Source organism: Lagenorhynchus albirostris, chromosome 20 (genome assembly GCF_949774975.1).
Source record: "Lagenorhynchus albirostris chromosome 20, mLagAlb1.1, whole genome shotgun sequence".
Classification (NCBI taxonomy): Eukaryota; Metazoa; Chordata; class Mammalia; order Artiodactyla; family Delphinidae; genus Lagenorhynchus; species Lagenorhynchus albirostris.
In genome coordinates this window covers 30,012,043-30,024,074 of record NC_083114.1, presented here as the reverse complement: position 1 = coordinate 30,024,074, position 12,032 = coordinate 30,012,043, and the positions used below count along the sequence as shown (strand labels likewise).

General features: G+C 49.8%; 2 protein-coding genes and 1 long non-coding RNA gene across 5 annotated transcripts in view; 2 read left to right on the top strand and 1 right to left on the bottom strand.

Annotated features, from left to right (window-relative positions):
• RNF43 (ring finger protein 43) overlaps positions 1–2,591 on the top strand; it is a 60,307-nt gene extending 57,716 nt beyond the window's left edge. The window contains exon 9 of the mRNA XM_060133859.1: positions 1,135–2,591. Within this exon, the coding sequence (XP_059989842.1) occupies positions 1,135–1,181 (47 nt within the window). The 3' untranslated portion in view covers positions 1,182–2,591. The remainder of the gene's footprint in view (positions 1–1,134) is intronic.
• On the bottom strand, positions 2,545–4,081 carry LOC132511079 (uncharacterized). 2 transcript variants are annotated; one of them, XR_009537512.1, is made up of 2 exons: positions 3,773–4,081; positions 2,545–3,381 (listed from the first exon to the last, which is right to left on the bottom strand). It is a non-coding gene; the product is annotated as an uncharacterized LOC132511079 (long non-coding RNA). The 2 variants fall into 2 exon arrangements; XR_009537513.1 differs by having other exon boundaries at positions 3,827–4,081.
• A 245-nt stretch (positions 4,082–4,326) lies between these two features.
• On the top strand, positions 4,327–11,166 carry SUPT4H1 (SPT4 homolog, DSIF elongation factor subunit). Of its 2 annotated transcripts, XM_060133860.1 has the most exons (5): positions 4,327–4,470; positions 5,045–5,151; positions 8,985–9,040; positions 9,328–9,381; positions 10,042–11,166. In XM_060133860.1, exons 1-5 carry the CDS (start codon positions 4,402–4,404, stop codon positions 10,107–10,109), a joined length of 354 nt encoding a protein of 117 aa, XP_059989843.1. In that variant the 5' UTR covers positions 4,327–4,401; the 3' UTR covers positions 10,110–11,166. The 2 variants fall into 2 exon arrangements, with proteins under 2 accessions (XP_059989843.1, XP_059989845.1); XM_060133862.1 differs by lacking the exon at positions 9,328–9,381.
• The last annotated feature ends 866 nt before the right edge of the window (positions 11,167–12,032 follow it).

Here is a 12,032-nt window from a genome sequence, read left to right as displayed (position 1 = left end):
TGGCCATGTGTTTGATGGTGCCTTTTGAATCCTGTCCTGTGTATACTTTCAGTGCTGCCGGTGGCAGACCACTACCTCCCCTCTCTCTCTCAAACTCGTAACTGGTTTCAGTGCCTCCCTTTCCCCTGCTCTTCAGATCTAATCCACGCCAGGTTCTGTTAACCATGTCTCTGCTAGCTTTACCATATTCTCCTCCAGTACTGCTGGCGCCTGTCCACGTCTTAGGTGCAGCCTAAAGGTCGGGGCGGGAGCCCCCTGGCTCCTCCCTTCCCTCTCACAGGGCCGTGAAGGCCGAGCCCTGCACATCAGTGTCGTGTCCTGTAGTGCCACGCAACGCTGTGATCCTGCTCGCCTACCCTCCATTCTGCTGCCGGGGTCATCCTCCTCAAACAAACTCTCTAGAAATCTTCAGATGTTCTGTTTTGTTCAGAGTAAAGAAAAATCCAACCTGGTTTGGCCTTCAAGGCCCTAGTACCAGCTAGCCCCCATCTTCCTTCCTGACCTTATTTTCTGCTCTTCCCCTTCCCTTCCCCTGCTCCAGGCTTTAGCCAAACTAGGTAAACACTTCCTGCAGTTTCTGCAGCCCAGAGTATTCTGCTGCCTTCCTGTTCCCATAAATCTAATTCTTCCCTATTCCTGCAGGACCAGTGCATCTATCCCCACTTTCAGGAAGCCCTTCTTGATGCTCCACTTGGACATGACCTTTCTCCTTCCGTGATTCATCTCTTACGACCCCAGTCCTGCCCCCATTGGCATAATTGCCACTTACGTGCACACCTTTTCTCCTACAAGGTTGTCAGGTCCCTGCTTAGTCTTCTTGGTCTTCTGTTTGGCACATGGTAGCAGGCCAGATCCACAAGTGTATAATAAATATTTACTGGGCGAATGAATGAATAGTAAGTATGGGTAACACACTGGTTGCTATCTATGTATCTCTTTCTCTAGATTCATTTTTCTCTCCCCTGTGTCCCAATGGGGGCCGCTCTCAGCTTTCAATCTGATCACCCTTCTGGACCCATTCCCTGCTCCTGCCTCTCTGTAGTTCCCTCCCAGCCATACTCTCTTGCCGGTGGAACAAGCAGAAGACTGGCCTGACCCTCAGTGACCTCTTTCCTCCTCTCTCTCTAAATGCAGGCTCAGAAGAGGAGGAGCTCGAGGAGCTGTGTGAACAGGCCGTGTGAGATGTTCAGGCCGAGCTCCAACCAAGAGTGCTCACCAGATGACTCAGGGCCCTACCTGGCACAGAGTCCTGCTCCTGAGAAAAGAAAGGACCTCAGAAAACACCCCTCTTCTTTGCCATCCTTCCTGGAACCACTGGCAGAGGAGTGTGATGGTGGGCGGCAGGAGGTGTTGTCTCCCGGTCCCAGCTCCAGACCTTGTCTGCAGAAGCATCTGCAGTGCAGCAAGTCTGTGTCCAGCCAGGCAACCAGCTACCACTTGTGTGGGTTGGCTCCCCTGCAGGCTGGGACTTTCTGAGAGCAGGAAGCTAGGTATAGGTAGATAGGTGTTATAAAGGTGGTGCTCCTTCCCCAGCCCCAGCAGGTCCCCCTCATTCCAAGCCTCATGTTCATACCAGCAAACGGGTCCAGCTGAATGCATGACCCTTCTCACCTCCTTCCTTGGGAGACTCCTGCACACCAGCTTTGGCTCCTCCTTGGTAAGGCTGCTGCGTCAGCGGCAACCCTGGTTCTTATCATTTTCCTTCTTTGCAAAAAGATCAGGAGCATAGGTGAGCCCTGAGCCCTGAAAAGGGGGGCTTTGCAGCTTCACCAGGCAGGGCCTCCCCTGGTGCACAAGGGAGGATGTTTGTCCCTCCTTGTCCGCACTTGTCACATCCACTATATTAAGTCAGGGGGGAAGCCAGGGTGTGCAGTTCTGTCCCTGATGTGGTACAGCACCTTGAAGAAACTGGGTCGAAGCCTCTGATCGTCAAACTCCCTTGTCACTCCAGCAGCCTCAGTTCCTCTGGGGGTAGGGGTGAGGGTAGTGGGAAGGGAATAGCTCTTCCTTGGGGACCTCCTATCTCAAAGTCCCAAAGTAGGCGGAAAGAAGAGGATTTCTGCTGTACTTTATTTAGGAAGAGGAAGGAAGGAATGAAGGTAGGAAAGGCAAAATTACAGCTGAACAAGGAAGTTTTCTCTGGGCGTTTTCTCTCAGACCAGGGATAGGGAACGGGAGAACAAAGGAGAGGTAATATGGGGCCCTTGGGATTAGACGGCCCAGAGGCCCGGCTTCCCAATATAAGCCATGCAGGCCAGAGACACACAGGAAGGAGTGGAGTTGCAGCAGGAAGCCTGGCCTGGGCAGCTGGTATCGAGTGGGCAAGGGCTGAGGGGCCTCCTCAGGGTGACATGCACCCCGGGGAAGTTGGACCATTGCTGGCCCCTCAGGCATTATCCCGTTTGGAATGTGAATGTGGGAGCAAAGTGGGCACAGGACCCCACCTGGGAATCTTCTTCCCTCTAAGTCAGTGGGGAACTAGCACCTAGGCACCCACGTGGGTATTTATATCTGAACAGACAGAAAGACGCTTGAATCAGGCACTATGTTGAGAAATGTATTTATTTGCTAATATATTTATCCATAAATTCCATCTGGTCTCGTCGTTTTCTTCTGTCATGACTGTCACTCAGGGTAACAACTTTGTCTTCTACGTGGGCAAAGATAAATTATTCCTGATAGCAGAGGCTAGGCTCTGATTTATGAAAGGACAGAGCAGAGTGGTGGGCTTGGCTTGTAAGCCCCTAAAAGCATGGTTTAGTGAGATCAGGGAAAGAGAAAGCACGGCTGGATTCTCACTGTGGTTCAGTGTGTCATCTGTACTATTACTGTACTGTTTACTTCACACTCTATAATGCTTCAGTGACTTTCTTTGTGACCCTCGGCAAATACTCAGATATATTTGAGTATACTCAAATACCCTGGTGCCTTTTCCCACCCATGAAATGGGCCCACTTCACGGAGTTGTTGGAGAGCTCCCATGAGACGAGTGAACTGTGTTCCAAGGTAGAATGTATGCAGTGATAGAGAACATCCTAACCCCAGTCACAGAGCCCATCTGAGCACGACATGGGACGGGCACCAGCAGCAGACCGGTCTTGAAGAAGCTCAGTTTCAATTTAGGAGGTCTGGTTGGGAAGATAGAGCAGCAGGGCCTGAAACTATTTATATCCTAAAGCTCCAATTCAGATAAACACAAATGACTGTCCTCTGCCTACACACGGGACTATTGTGAGGATCAACAGAGGTGGTGCTATTGCAGGTATGAAGAATTCCACAGGGCCTGGAGAGGCCTTTGCTCTCCTCCTCACAAAGCACATTTTCCCCTTCTGCTTCTCCAGGAAAGGTATGTTAAAGGCGGTCGTTGTCTGGTGCCCAGTTCTGAACCAGAGAGAAAGGCATTTAGCATCCCATAGGGTGATTTTTTTTTTTTTTTTTTTTTTTTTTTTTTTGCTGTACGCGGGCCTCTCACCGTTGTGGCCCCTCCCGTTGCGGAGCATAGGGTCCGGACGCACAGGCTCAGCGGCCCTGGCTCACGGGCCCAGCCGCTCCGCGGCATGTGGGATCCTCCCGGGCCGGGGCATGAACCCGTGTCCCCTGCATCGGCAGGCGGACTCTCAACCACTGCGCCACCAGGGAAGCCCCCATAGGGTGAAATTTAAATTAAAAAAAAGGACACAATCTCCTACAGATGATCTTAAGTAAAGGAACTGTATCTAAATGCTAAAAGCTGCACAAAACGTAAACTATCAGCTGGAACGTGGAAACGTACATAAAGAGCTGTTAGAAATAATTAAATATGCATTTTTTTCGGCCGTCTGCTCACCGGCCACCGTTTCTGTGGACGCAAATGGAAACCCAATCACGCTCCCTCCCTGTTAGGAAGGAGGGGGGCGGTCCCTGGATTTCTTCTCGTCTCTGCAGAGATAATCCACAGGGAGGCAGTGGATTCGCTGGCCCTGCGCTTTTAAGACGAGAAGACAAAAAAGAATCTCCGCTGTCATCCAGGATCCTCCAGGGGACCGGCGGCCCGGTGCCAGCGGCCTAGATCAAATGGTCCGAGCGCCGGGATTCCGGCCGGGTCACGGCGCGCGCGCAGGCGCCAACCGCGCCGCACCTCCCCCACGGGCCCCGCCCACAGGCCCAACTGCTGCCAGGCCTCGCCCTCGCGCCGGCCCAGGTGGCGGGGGTGCGCGCCGACCCAGGTGACTCCCGGCCGGCCCCGCCTCCTGGCGGGAGAAACCATCTCCTAAGGCGGGTGGAGGGGCGGGGCCGGCGGCCTCCCACGCCGGAAGAGGAAGTCTTGGAAACCGGATGTGTGGGCATTCTGGGTAATTTGCTATTTACTTCCTGCGAGAGAAGGTTGTGGCTCTTACCTTCGCTGTTCTTCCGTGGGAGAAGATGGCCCTGGAGACGGTGCCGAAAGACCTGCGGCATTTGCGGGCTTGTTTGCTGTGTTCGCTGGTCAAGGTGTCTGTAGGGAACCTGGTTGTACGGGCGATGGAGGACCAAGCTGGGGGAAAGTGGGTGGAACAGGGCTACAGGAACAGTGGAGAGAGAAGTCAGGTCCAGGACCCAGGGGGTGGCAGGGGGACGTGGGAAGCAGCAGGAGGCCATCGTTTAAGTCGGTAGGAACGCAGGCAAATCTTGCAGCCGTGGGCATGGACGTTCTCACATGCTTTTGCAACTTCAGCTCTCAGCACAGGCCTGATCCTTTACAGACGTTCAGTGAACTTCTTTTGGAGCCGAACGACATTAGGAATTGGAGGAAGGTGGGGATCTGCAGCCGAGGGAGTAGTCGGAGAAGGTGCCAGACCCCACGGAGATTTAGGGAAAGGAATAGGTAAAACGCAGTTGGGAACAAGAGAAGAAGGATCGTGAGAGTGGAACTTAGGAAAGGGGCTGTAGGAATGGTGGGTGGGGGACCTGATGAGACAGAACTAACATAGGGAGCCTTGTACTTGACCAGGTAAAAGTATGGGGAAAGCTGTTTTTTCTTTTCGCCTTGTTCATGCTCACCTCTCTCCTTTTTTTCCCCTCCCAGACTATAGACCAGTTTGAATATGATGGCTGTGACAATTGTGATGCGTACCTTCAGATGAAGGGTAACCGGGAGATGGTATATGACTGCACCAGCTCTTCTTTTGATGGGTAAGCCCTTTAGGTTGCTGCATTCATTCTTTTACATTACCCGCATCCCACCAAGTAAATGTGGACAGACTCTTGAGACCCTCATCCTAGTTGGTCTCAAAGTTATTTTGAGACACACTAGTCCTGTGCTGTCCAGTACAGTAGCCACTAGCCGTGTGTGGCATTGAGTACCTGAAATGTGGCTAGTCCAAATTGAGATATGCTTTACCTGTAATGTGTACACTGGATTTCAAAGACTCAGCACAAGGAAAAAGAATGTAAAAATCTTGATTTTTCTTGTTTTAATCACATGCCATAATAATAATACTTTGAATATGTTGGGTTAAGTGAAATATATTATTGAAGTTAATTTAGCCTTTTGTCTTTACTCCTTTAACATGGCTACAGAAAATTTTAAAAATGACTTGCATGGCTTTCATTATATTTCCACTAGACAGGTCTTCACTAGACTGTTAGCTCATTGCTGATAGGGGCTGTTTATGTCATGCACCATGACCTGGCATAGGGCCTGGAAGGTGATGGATACTTAATACACATTTGTTGAATGTATGAAGATCCTTTTTGAAAATGAAGGGTAAATTTTGGCCCCAAAGCTGATGCTTTTAGATATCTCTAAGAGGCCCTAAGAGAAAAGTTTTCCCTTGGTGAGATTGCCCAGTGGGGGAAAGGGGAATGAGAGAAGTGTGAGTGGCTAGGTCTCAATTTTCCTTCCCCAAGGGAGGAGCCAGAGGGCAGTATTCTTTGGGGGTTAAGTTTCTTTTGGTTTCTAGGCCAATTAAGGGTCTACATGCAAACTGGGCCCAAACCAGTGCATGCTAAAGTTCCTTCAAGGTGGGCCAACTTCATTCCTCCTTTGTTTGCCTTTAAGGAAGAGTAAAGGATTGAGCAAAACAGATGTTGTCATGGAACCTTTACTTCGTACATATGTACACATTCATGTGCACACTCAGATACTCCAGTTCTTTCATTTGTTAGCACGGTTACCATCCAGTGCTAACAAATGAATGGACTCCCATCTGTGGCTGCTGTGAGAGATGGCAAGAGTTACACAATGAGATACTTACAAGTGAGAGAGACACAGTGTAAAGTTTTGCATGTTAGGGTTTTGGTTTTTTTGTTTAAAATCTGGTAAAATATACATAAAAACTTTTTGCCACTTTTAAGTGCAGCATTCATTCAACGGCATTAAATATATTCATATTTTTATGCAACTATTACCACCATCTATCTCCAGAACTTTTTTTTTTTTTTTTTTTTTGCCACACGGCATGTGGGATCTTAGTTCCCCCGCTAGGGATCAAACTCGTGCCCCCTGCATTGGTAGCATGGAGTGTTAACCACTGGACCGCCAGGGAAGTCCCTCCAGAACATTTTTCATCTTCTCATTTCCTCCTCCCTGCAGCCCCTGGCAACTACCATTTTACTTTCCCTGTGAATTTGATTAGTCTGGGTACTTCCTGTAAGTGGAATCTTACAATATTTGTCCTTTTGTGATTGGTTCATTTCACGTAGCATAATGTCTTCAAGATTTATCCATATTGTAGCATGTGTCAGAATTTCCTTTTTAAGCTTAATAATATCCCATTTTATGTATATACCAAATTTTATTTATCTGTGCATCTATTGATGGATACGTGGATTGCTTCTACCTTTTGGCTGTTAGGAATAATGCTACCATGAACATGGCTTTACAAATACCTGTTCAGGTCCCTGCTTTCACTTCTTTGGGGTATATATCCAGAAGTGGAGTTGCTGGATTATTCTCTGTTTAACATTTTGAGGAACTGCGATACTGTTTTCTATAGCAGCAGCATTTTACATTCCCACCAGCAGAGTACAAGGGTTCCAGTTTCGCCACATCCTTGTCAGCACTTGTTACTTTCCGTTTTTTGTTTTGTTTTTGATAATAGCTGCCCTGTTGGGTGTGAAGTGGTATCTTATGGTTTTGATTTGCATTTCCTTAATGATTAGTGATGTTGAGCATCTTTTCATGTGCTTATTGGCCATTTGTATATCTTCTTTGGAAAAAAGTCTCTTCAAATATAATTCAGTTATAAAAACTTGGAAATAACTACAGCTTCTAAGCAAGAAGTGTCTGAGGACTCCCATCTTTGGGCCACGGTTCTGGGTTTTACATTAAGTGACAACTCTGATATTGTTAGTGTCTTACTAAAGGATTGTCAGAGAGTTCTGAAGCATGCTATGTTCAATTAAAAAACAAAAGGTTATGACCATTTATCAGAGTCTGGGCATAATAGCTGCACGTGTCCAGGTTAAGCTGTCATTGTTTTCGAGTTCCTTAAGAGTTGAGTTGATGAGAACTGAGCAAGTAGAGTTTTTTTGCCCAGTTTTGAATGAGGTTTTTGGTTTTTTGTTGTTGAGTGGTAGGAGTTATTTATGTATTCTGGTGCATATTAGGATTTGAAGAGTGAGTATATCAAAGGCTAAAGGAGATCAGAGGAGGGCTTGATGAACTCAGCCAGAAGTGGAGGAGATAGCATATGAGTCAGGCTCTTAATTAAGGAAAGAAATACAGGGTTTTTGTGGAGGTTGAGATGAGAGAAAGGTAGAAAAAGCATTCTAAACAAAGGGACTGACCTGAGCAAAGGCATGGGGTCGGAAAACCAGGGTATGTTTGGAGAATGGTGGGAATTCTGTTTAGGTTAAATCATAAGGTTGGATAACAGACACTGTAAGGCTGGAAGGATAGATTGTGAAGGACAGAGGAGAATATACTTTTGGTCAGAAGAACAGCCTGCATACGTGCCTACCCCAGACTGGTCTGCCGGGCCAGGACGAGTACTACCCTACCTGCCACCCCTGGAGGTGGGGTCAGTTCCACTCAAAGCATATAGCTGAGAATGTAGGATTTGGATGGGGAGGGAGGCTTCCCAAATAAGAATCCAGGATTGCTGCCAAGAGAAGGGGGGATGGATACCGAGGAGGCAGTCAACAAATACCAGTGCCTGGCACAGATCTGTCACAGGAGGCAGTCAGTAAGTATTTGATCGAATGGGGGAATGACAAAAGTGACCTCTGTAGCTGCTGCTTTTTTGTTTTTTTTTTTTTTGAAATTGGGGTATAGTGACCTCTGTAGCTTCTGAAAGCACCTGAAGCTTACCTGTCATGCTCAGTAGCAGGCTTCTGGCCCTGGTAGCCTCTGTTGCCTGTGTTCTGGGATTAGAGCTACCCTGAGAAGAATGATTAGGATAATAAAGGAGAGCTCATGTTTACTTAGCACCTACTCTGTGCTAGGGTTTTTCATGTATTAGCTCAACCTTCCAGTTTCATCTTACTGATGAAATTCTGAGGGAGGTCTCCATACGTGTGTCAGGCTGTACCGCTCATTAAAGGCAGAGCTTGCTTAAGTCTAACTTGTTTCTAGTAAGAGGACCCATTGTTTTGACTCACCCTCCCCTTTGCACTAGGCTCCAGCCCTCAGTGGTTGTGTTGGTCGTAATCAGTAATGCCATCTACCTCAAAAGCTGTCCCATTTCCCAGGGAATCGGTAGGCCAAGGATGCTTTTGAGCATGGCGAGACAGTCTCTGGGGGATGATGACTGACCTGTGACTGGTGGGCCAGGGACATAAGTGCAAAGGCCCTTTGTCAGTACTAGCTCTGAGTCAGTCCCTTCCCAGCACTAGAACTTCGTTTCCCCTGCTTTCTGGTAGAAACTCAATACTTGGCTTTTTCCTGGGTTTCCTCTCCCAGAACTGTTGTGCTGGCTGGGAACAGAGTAAAGGGGCGGGGGCGTGGGGCGGGCAGTTCCCTTGGTCTCTGTTCTCTAGTAGAGGCAACTCAGGCTGACTCTATGTTTCTTTCCCCTTTCTAGAATCATTGCGATGATGAGTCCAGAGGACAGCTGGGTCTCCAAGTGGCAGCGAGTCAGTAAGTGTCTCCCTTTCTCTTTATCCTGGCCTGGTTGTGTTGTCAGGGCCAGGGTGCGGGTGGGGGAGTCTTCAATCAGTGGGTGGGTGGCCCCAGAGTGAGAACGATGGGGTTGGAGGAAAGCCAAGGAAAGTGTCCTGTGTCCTGTCATTTAACACGTAGAGCCAAAAGAAGTGATTGCTCTTCTCTGGGAGTTGGCGGCATCTCTTTCATTTTTAGCTTAAGCTTCCATTTGGTCTTTAGTTGTAACTCACTCTTAAACTGCAGTCTCTTTTCTTCTCTTTCAGGTAACTTTAAGCCAGGTGTATATGCAGTGTCAGTCACTGGTCGCCTGCCCCAAGGTAATAATAATCATAGTAACGGCCAATGTTCATTTACTGTGTCAAGCTCTATGGAAGTTTCTTATGTGAATTAATGCCAGTCCTCACAACTCTGTGAGGGAAAGCAAATCTCAGAGAGGGTAAATAACTTGTCCAAGGTCACCCAGCTAGTAAGTAACGAGCCAGAATTTGGGGGCCCAGGCATCCTGGCTCCAGAACCCTTGCTTTTTTTTTTTTTTGCGGTACGCGGGCCTCTCACTGTTGTGGCCTCTCCCATCGCGGAGCACAGGCTCCGGACGCGCAGGCTCAGCGGCCATGGCTCACGGGCCCAGCCGCTCCGCGGCATGTGGGATCTTCCCGGACCGGGGCACGAACCCGTGTCCCCTGCATCGGCAGGCGGACTCTCAACCACTGCGCCACCAGGGAAGCCCCAGAACCCTTGCTTTTGATGACTACAGTGTGTCTCTCTTTTTCTTCTCATTCTTAACAAGTCATTGCCAAGCGCTTGCCTGGATCTTCAAGGGTGACAAGCCGACCACACAGTTCGGTTGATGAGCAGTCTAGGAACTCCAGTTTGCTTAGAGCACGCCACCCCTTCCCCTCACCAAGTGGTACCCGAGGGACCTTTCTTATCTTCTGGAGTCTTCTTCCCTTACAGAGCTGTTTCTCTTCCTGCTGCAGGAATCGTGCGGGAGCTGAAGAGTCGAGGAGTGGCCTACAAATCCAGAGACACAGCCATAAAGACCTAGCGAGATGCACGGCCACCAGCGTCTTTGCTCCTCGTCTCTGCCTCTGCTTACTTTTTGTTGTGAAACTAAATGGGCAGAACTTCAAATACCTGCCGCCCTCCGATTCTGAGATTCAGCAGACTGTTGAGAGAGCAGCACGTGTCCCTGGGCCATTTTACCTTCTCTGGGCTGCTGTGGGGTGGGAGTGGTTTGGGTTGGTGGATTAGCGGAGACTGACTTCAGTGGGGAGTAGGATGCTGGCCTTTCCTATGCACAGCCCGGGGCTGCGCCCTTGCGCATGGGCAGGACTCTGGGTCAGATGCCAGAAAACGTGAACCCCTAGGAATGCTCTTAAGCCCATAACAGATGCCTTGCCTCCCTCTTCCTTTGTCTTAACTGGGCACAGTAAGAACTCGTTGCCCAGTAAGCATCTTCCCAGAGCGGCAGAGGCCCTTCTGCTCCTCGTTATCTGTCTCTGAGCCTCCGGGATTGTAGCCTTTCTAGTGAGCTTCCCTGGGTCTCAGAGGTCTGCTGTCCTGAGTCTAGGCAAGCCCGTCAGCCTGGTAGTCCTGGTGTCCGGTGGTTGCAGCCTTCTGCCCTCTAGACCTGGCACAACAGGTGTCCCTTGAAGAAATCCTGAGGCTTCTTCATATTACTTGCCCTTGACCATGTTTAAAACCTTTCTTTCCTTCTTTGTTTTCTTCTTTTTTCTGTCCTTCCTATACCTTAGGCCCACCAGTGACGCCCATGACCCCCCCCCCCCCACTTTCCTGAGTTCCCCTAACTGGAGACCCTCAGGTTGCTGCTGGGTCTTGGTCTGGCTAGTTCGTGCCTCTCCTTTTCTCTCTGGCCTAGTAAGAGGGCCTTGAGTGATGTCATGGTATTGGCCAAGGTGAGTTACTTGTTTTGGAATTAAATATTTACCATAAATTCTCATTTACTTAAATTTCCACAGAAAATCATACTAAGCGTCCTCATTTTTATTTCCCTAACTTTCTTGTTCCCCATCTGCAAGACGAATGCATCCTGTTTACCTCAGGATTTTTGTGATTATAAAAATAAAGCAATGTGAAAATTCTGTAACTTAAGTTCTATAAAAGGTAGAACTCGTTTGCTCTCCTTTTTCAGTCGTTCTTCGGTATATGCAGCATGTACACAATTCACCGAAATCGTGGGGGAAGTGCCTGGGACGGGCGCGGGCGGGGCTCTGACTCGGGGTAGGGCTGCCTGCGCTGGGGCTTGGCGTCTTAGCCGCCTGGTGTTGCTAGTGAGTCAGTGTCTCCTGTTACCTGTGACCTGGACGGTGTGGGAAGGAGGGAGAGATGCTGCCTCTCCGGTGACCCTCCCAGGCCCAGGGGAGGAGGCTGGGACTGGCCCAGGCGCTCATGTCACCACTCATCACGGGTTCTGTCAAACCAGAACCGTTCTCTGATGCCTTCAAGCTCGGGGAGCGGTCTGTTAACCCCAATCCCAGCTGAGCTTTTCCAGGACTTTCCCAGCCCAGCACGCTGAGCTCCAGGGTGGCGGTTTCTGTCGTTCAGTTTCAATGTGAAAGAAGCCTTGGGAAACAACCCCACCAGGCTAGAGTTTACGTCCTGGAGGGAAGACGTGGGTGTTAGTTAGCAAGAGTGCCGGGGCCACGCAGCCGACACCCAACTTTCACTGGCTTTCTCAGAAAGTCCCTTGGAAATCCCCAGCCGCCGTCCTGCGTGTCTGACCCGGACGTGGCTGCTCGGCGAGAATGGAAACAGTTGCGGGGGGCGGGGCGGGGGCAAGAGGAGCTGTGCGCAGATAACCACACTCCCGCCGCCTCGGCCCCACACCCGGCGGCGCCCCAACTGTCAGCCTCGCCGGAAGCGAGAGACAGGCTCTGGCGGCTGTGGGGGAGGGCGGCCGGCCGCCGTGCCCGGATCTCAGACTCCGTGCGCCCCGCCGCTTCTGCCG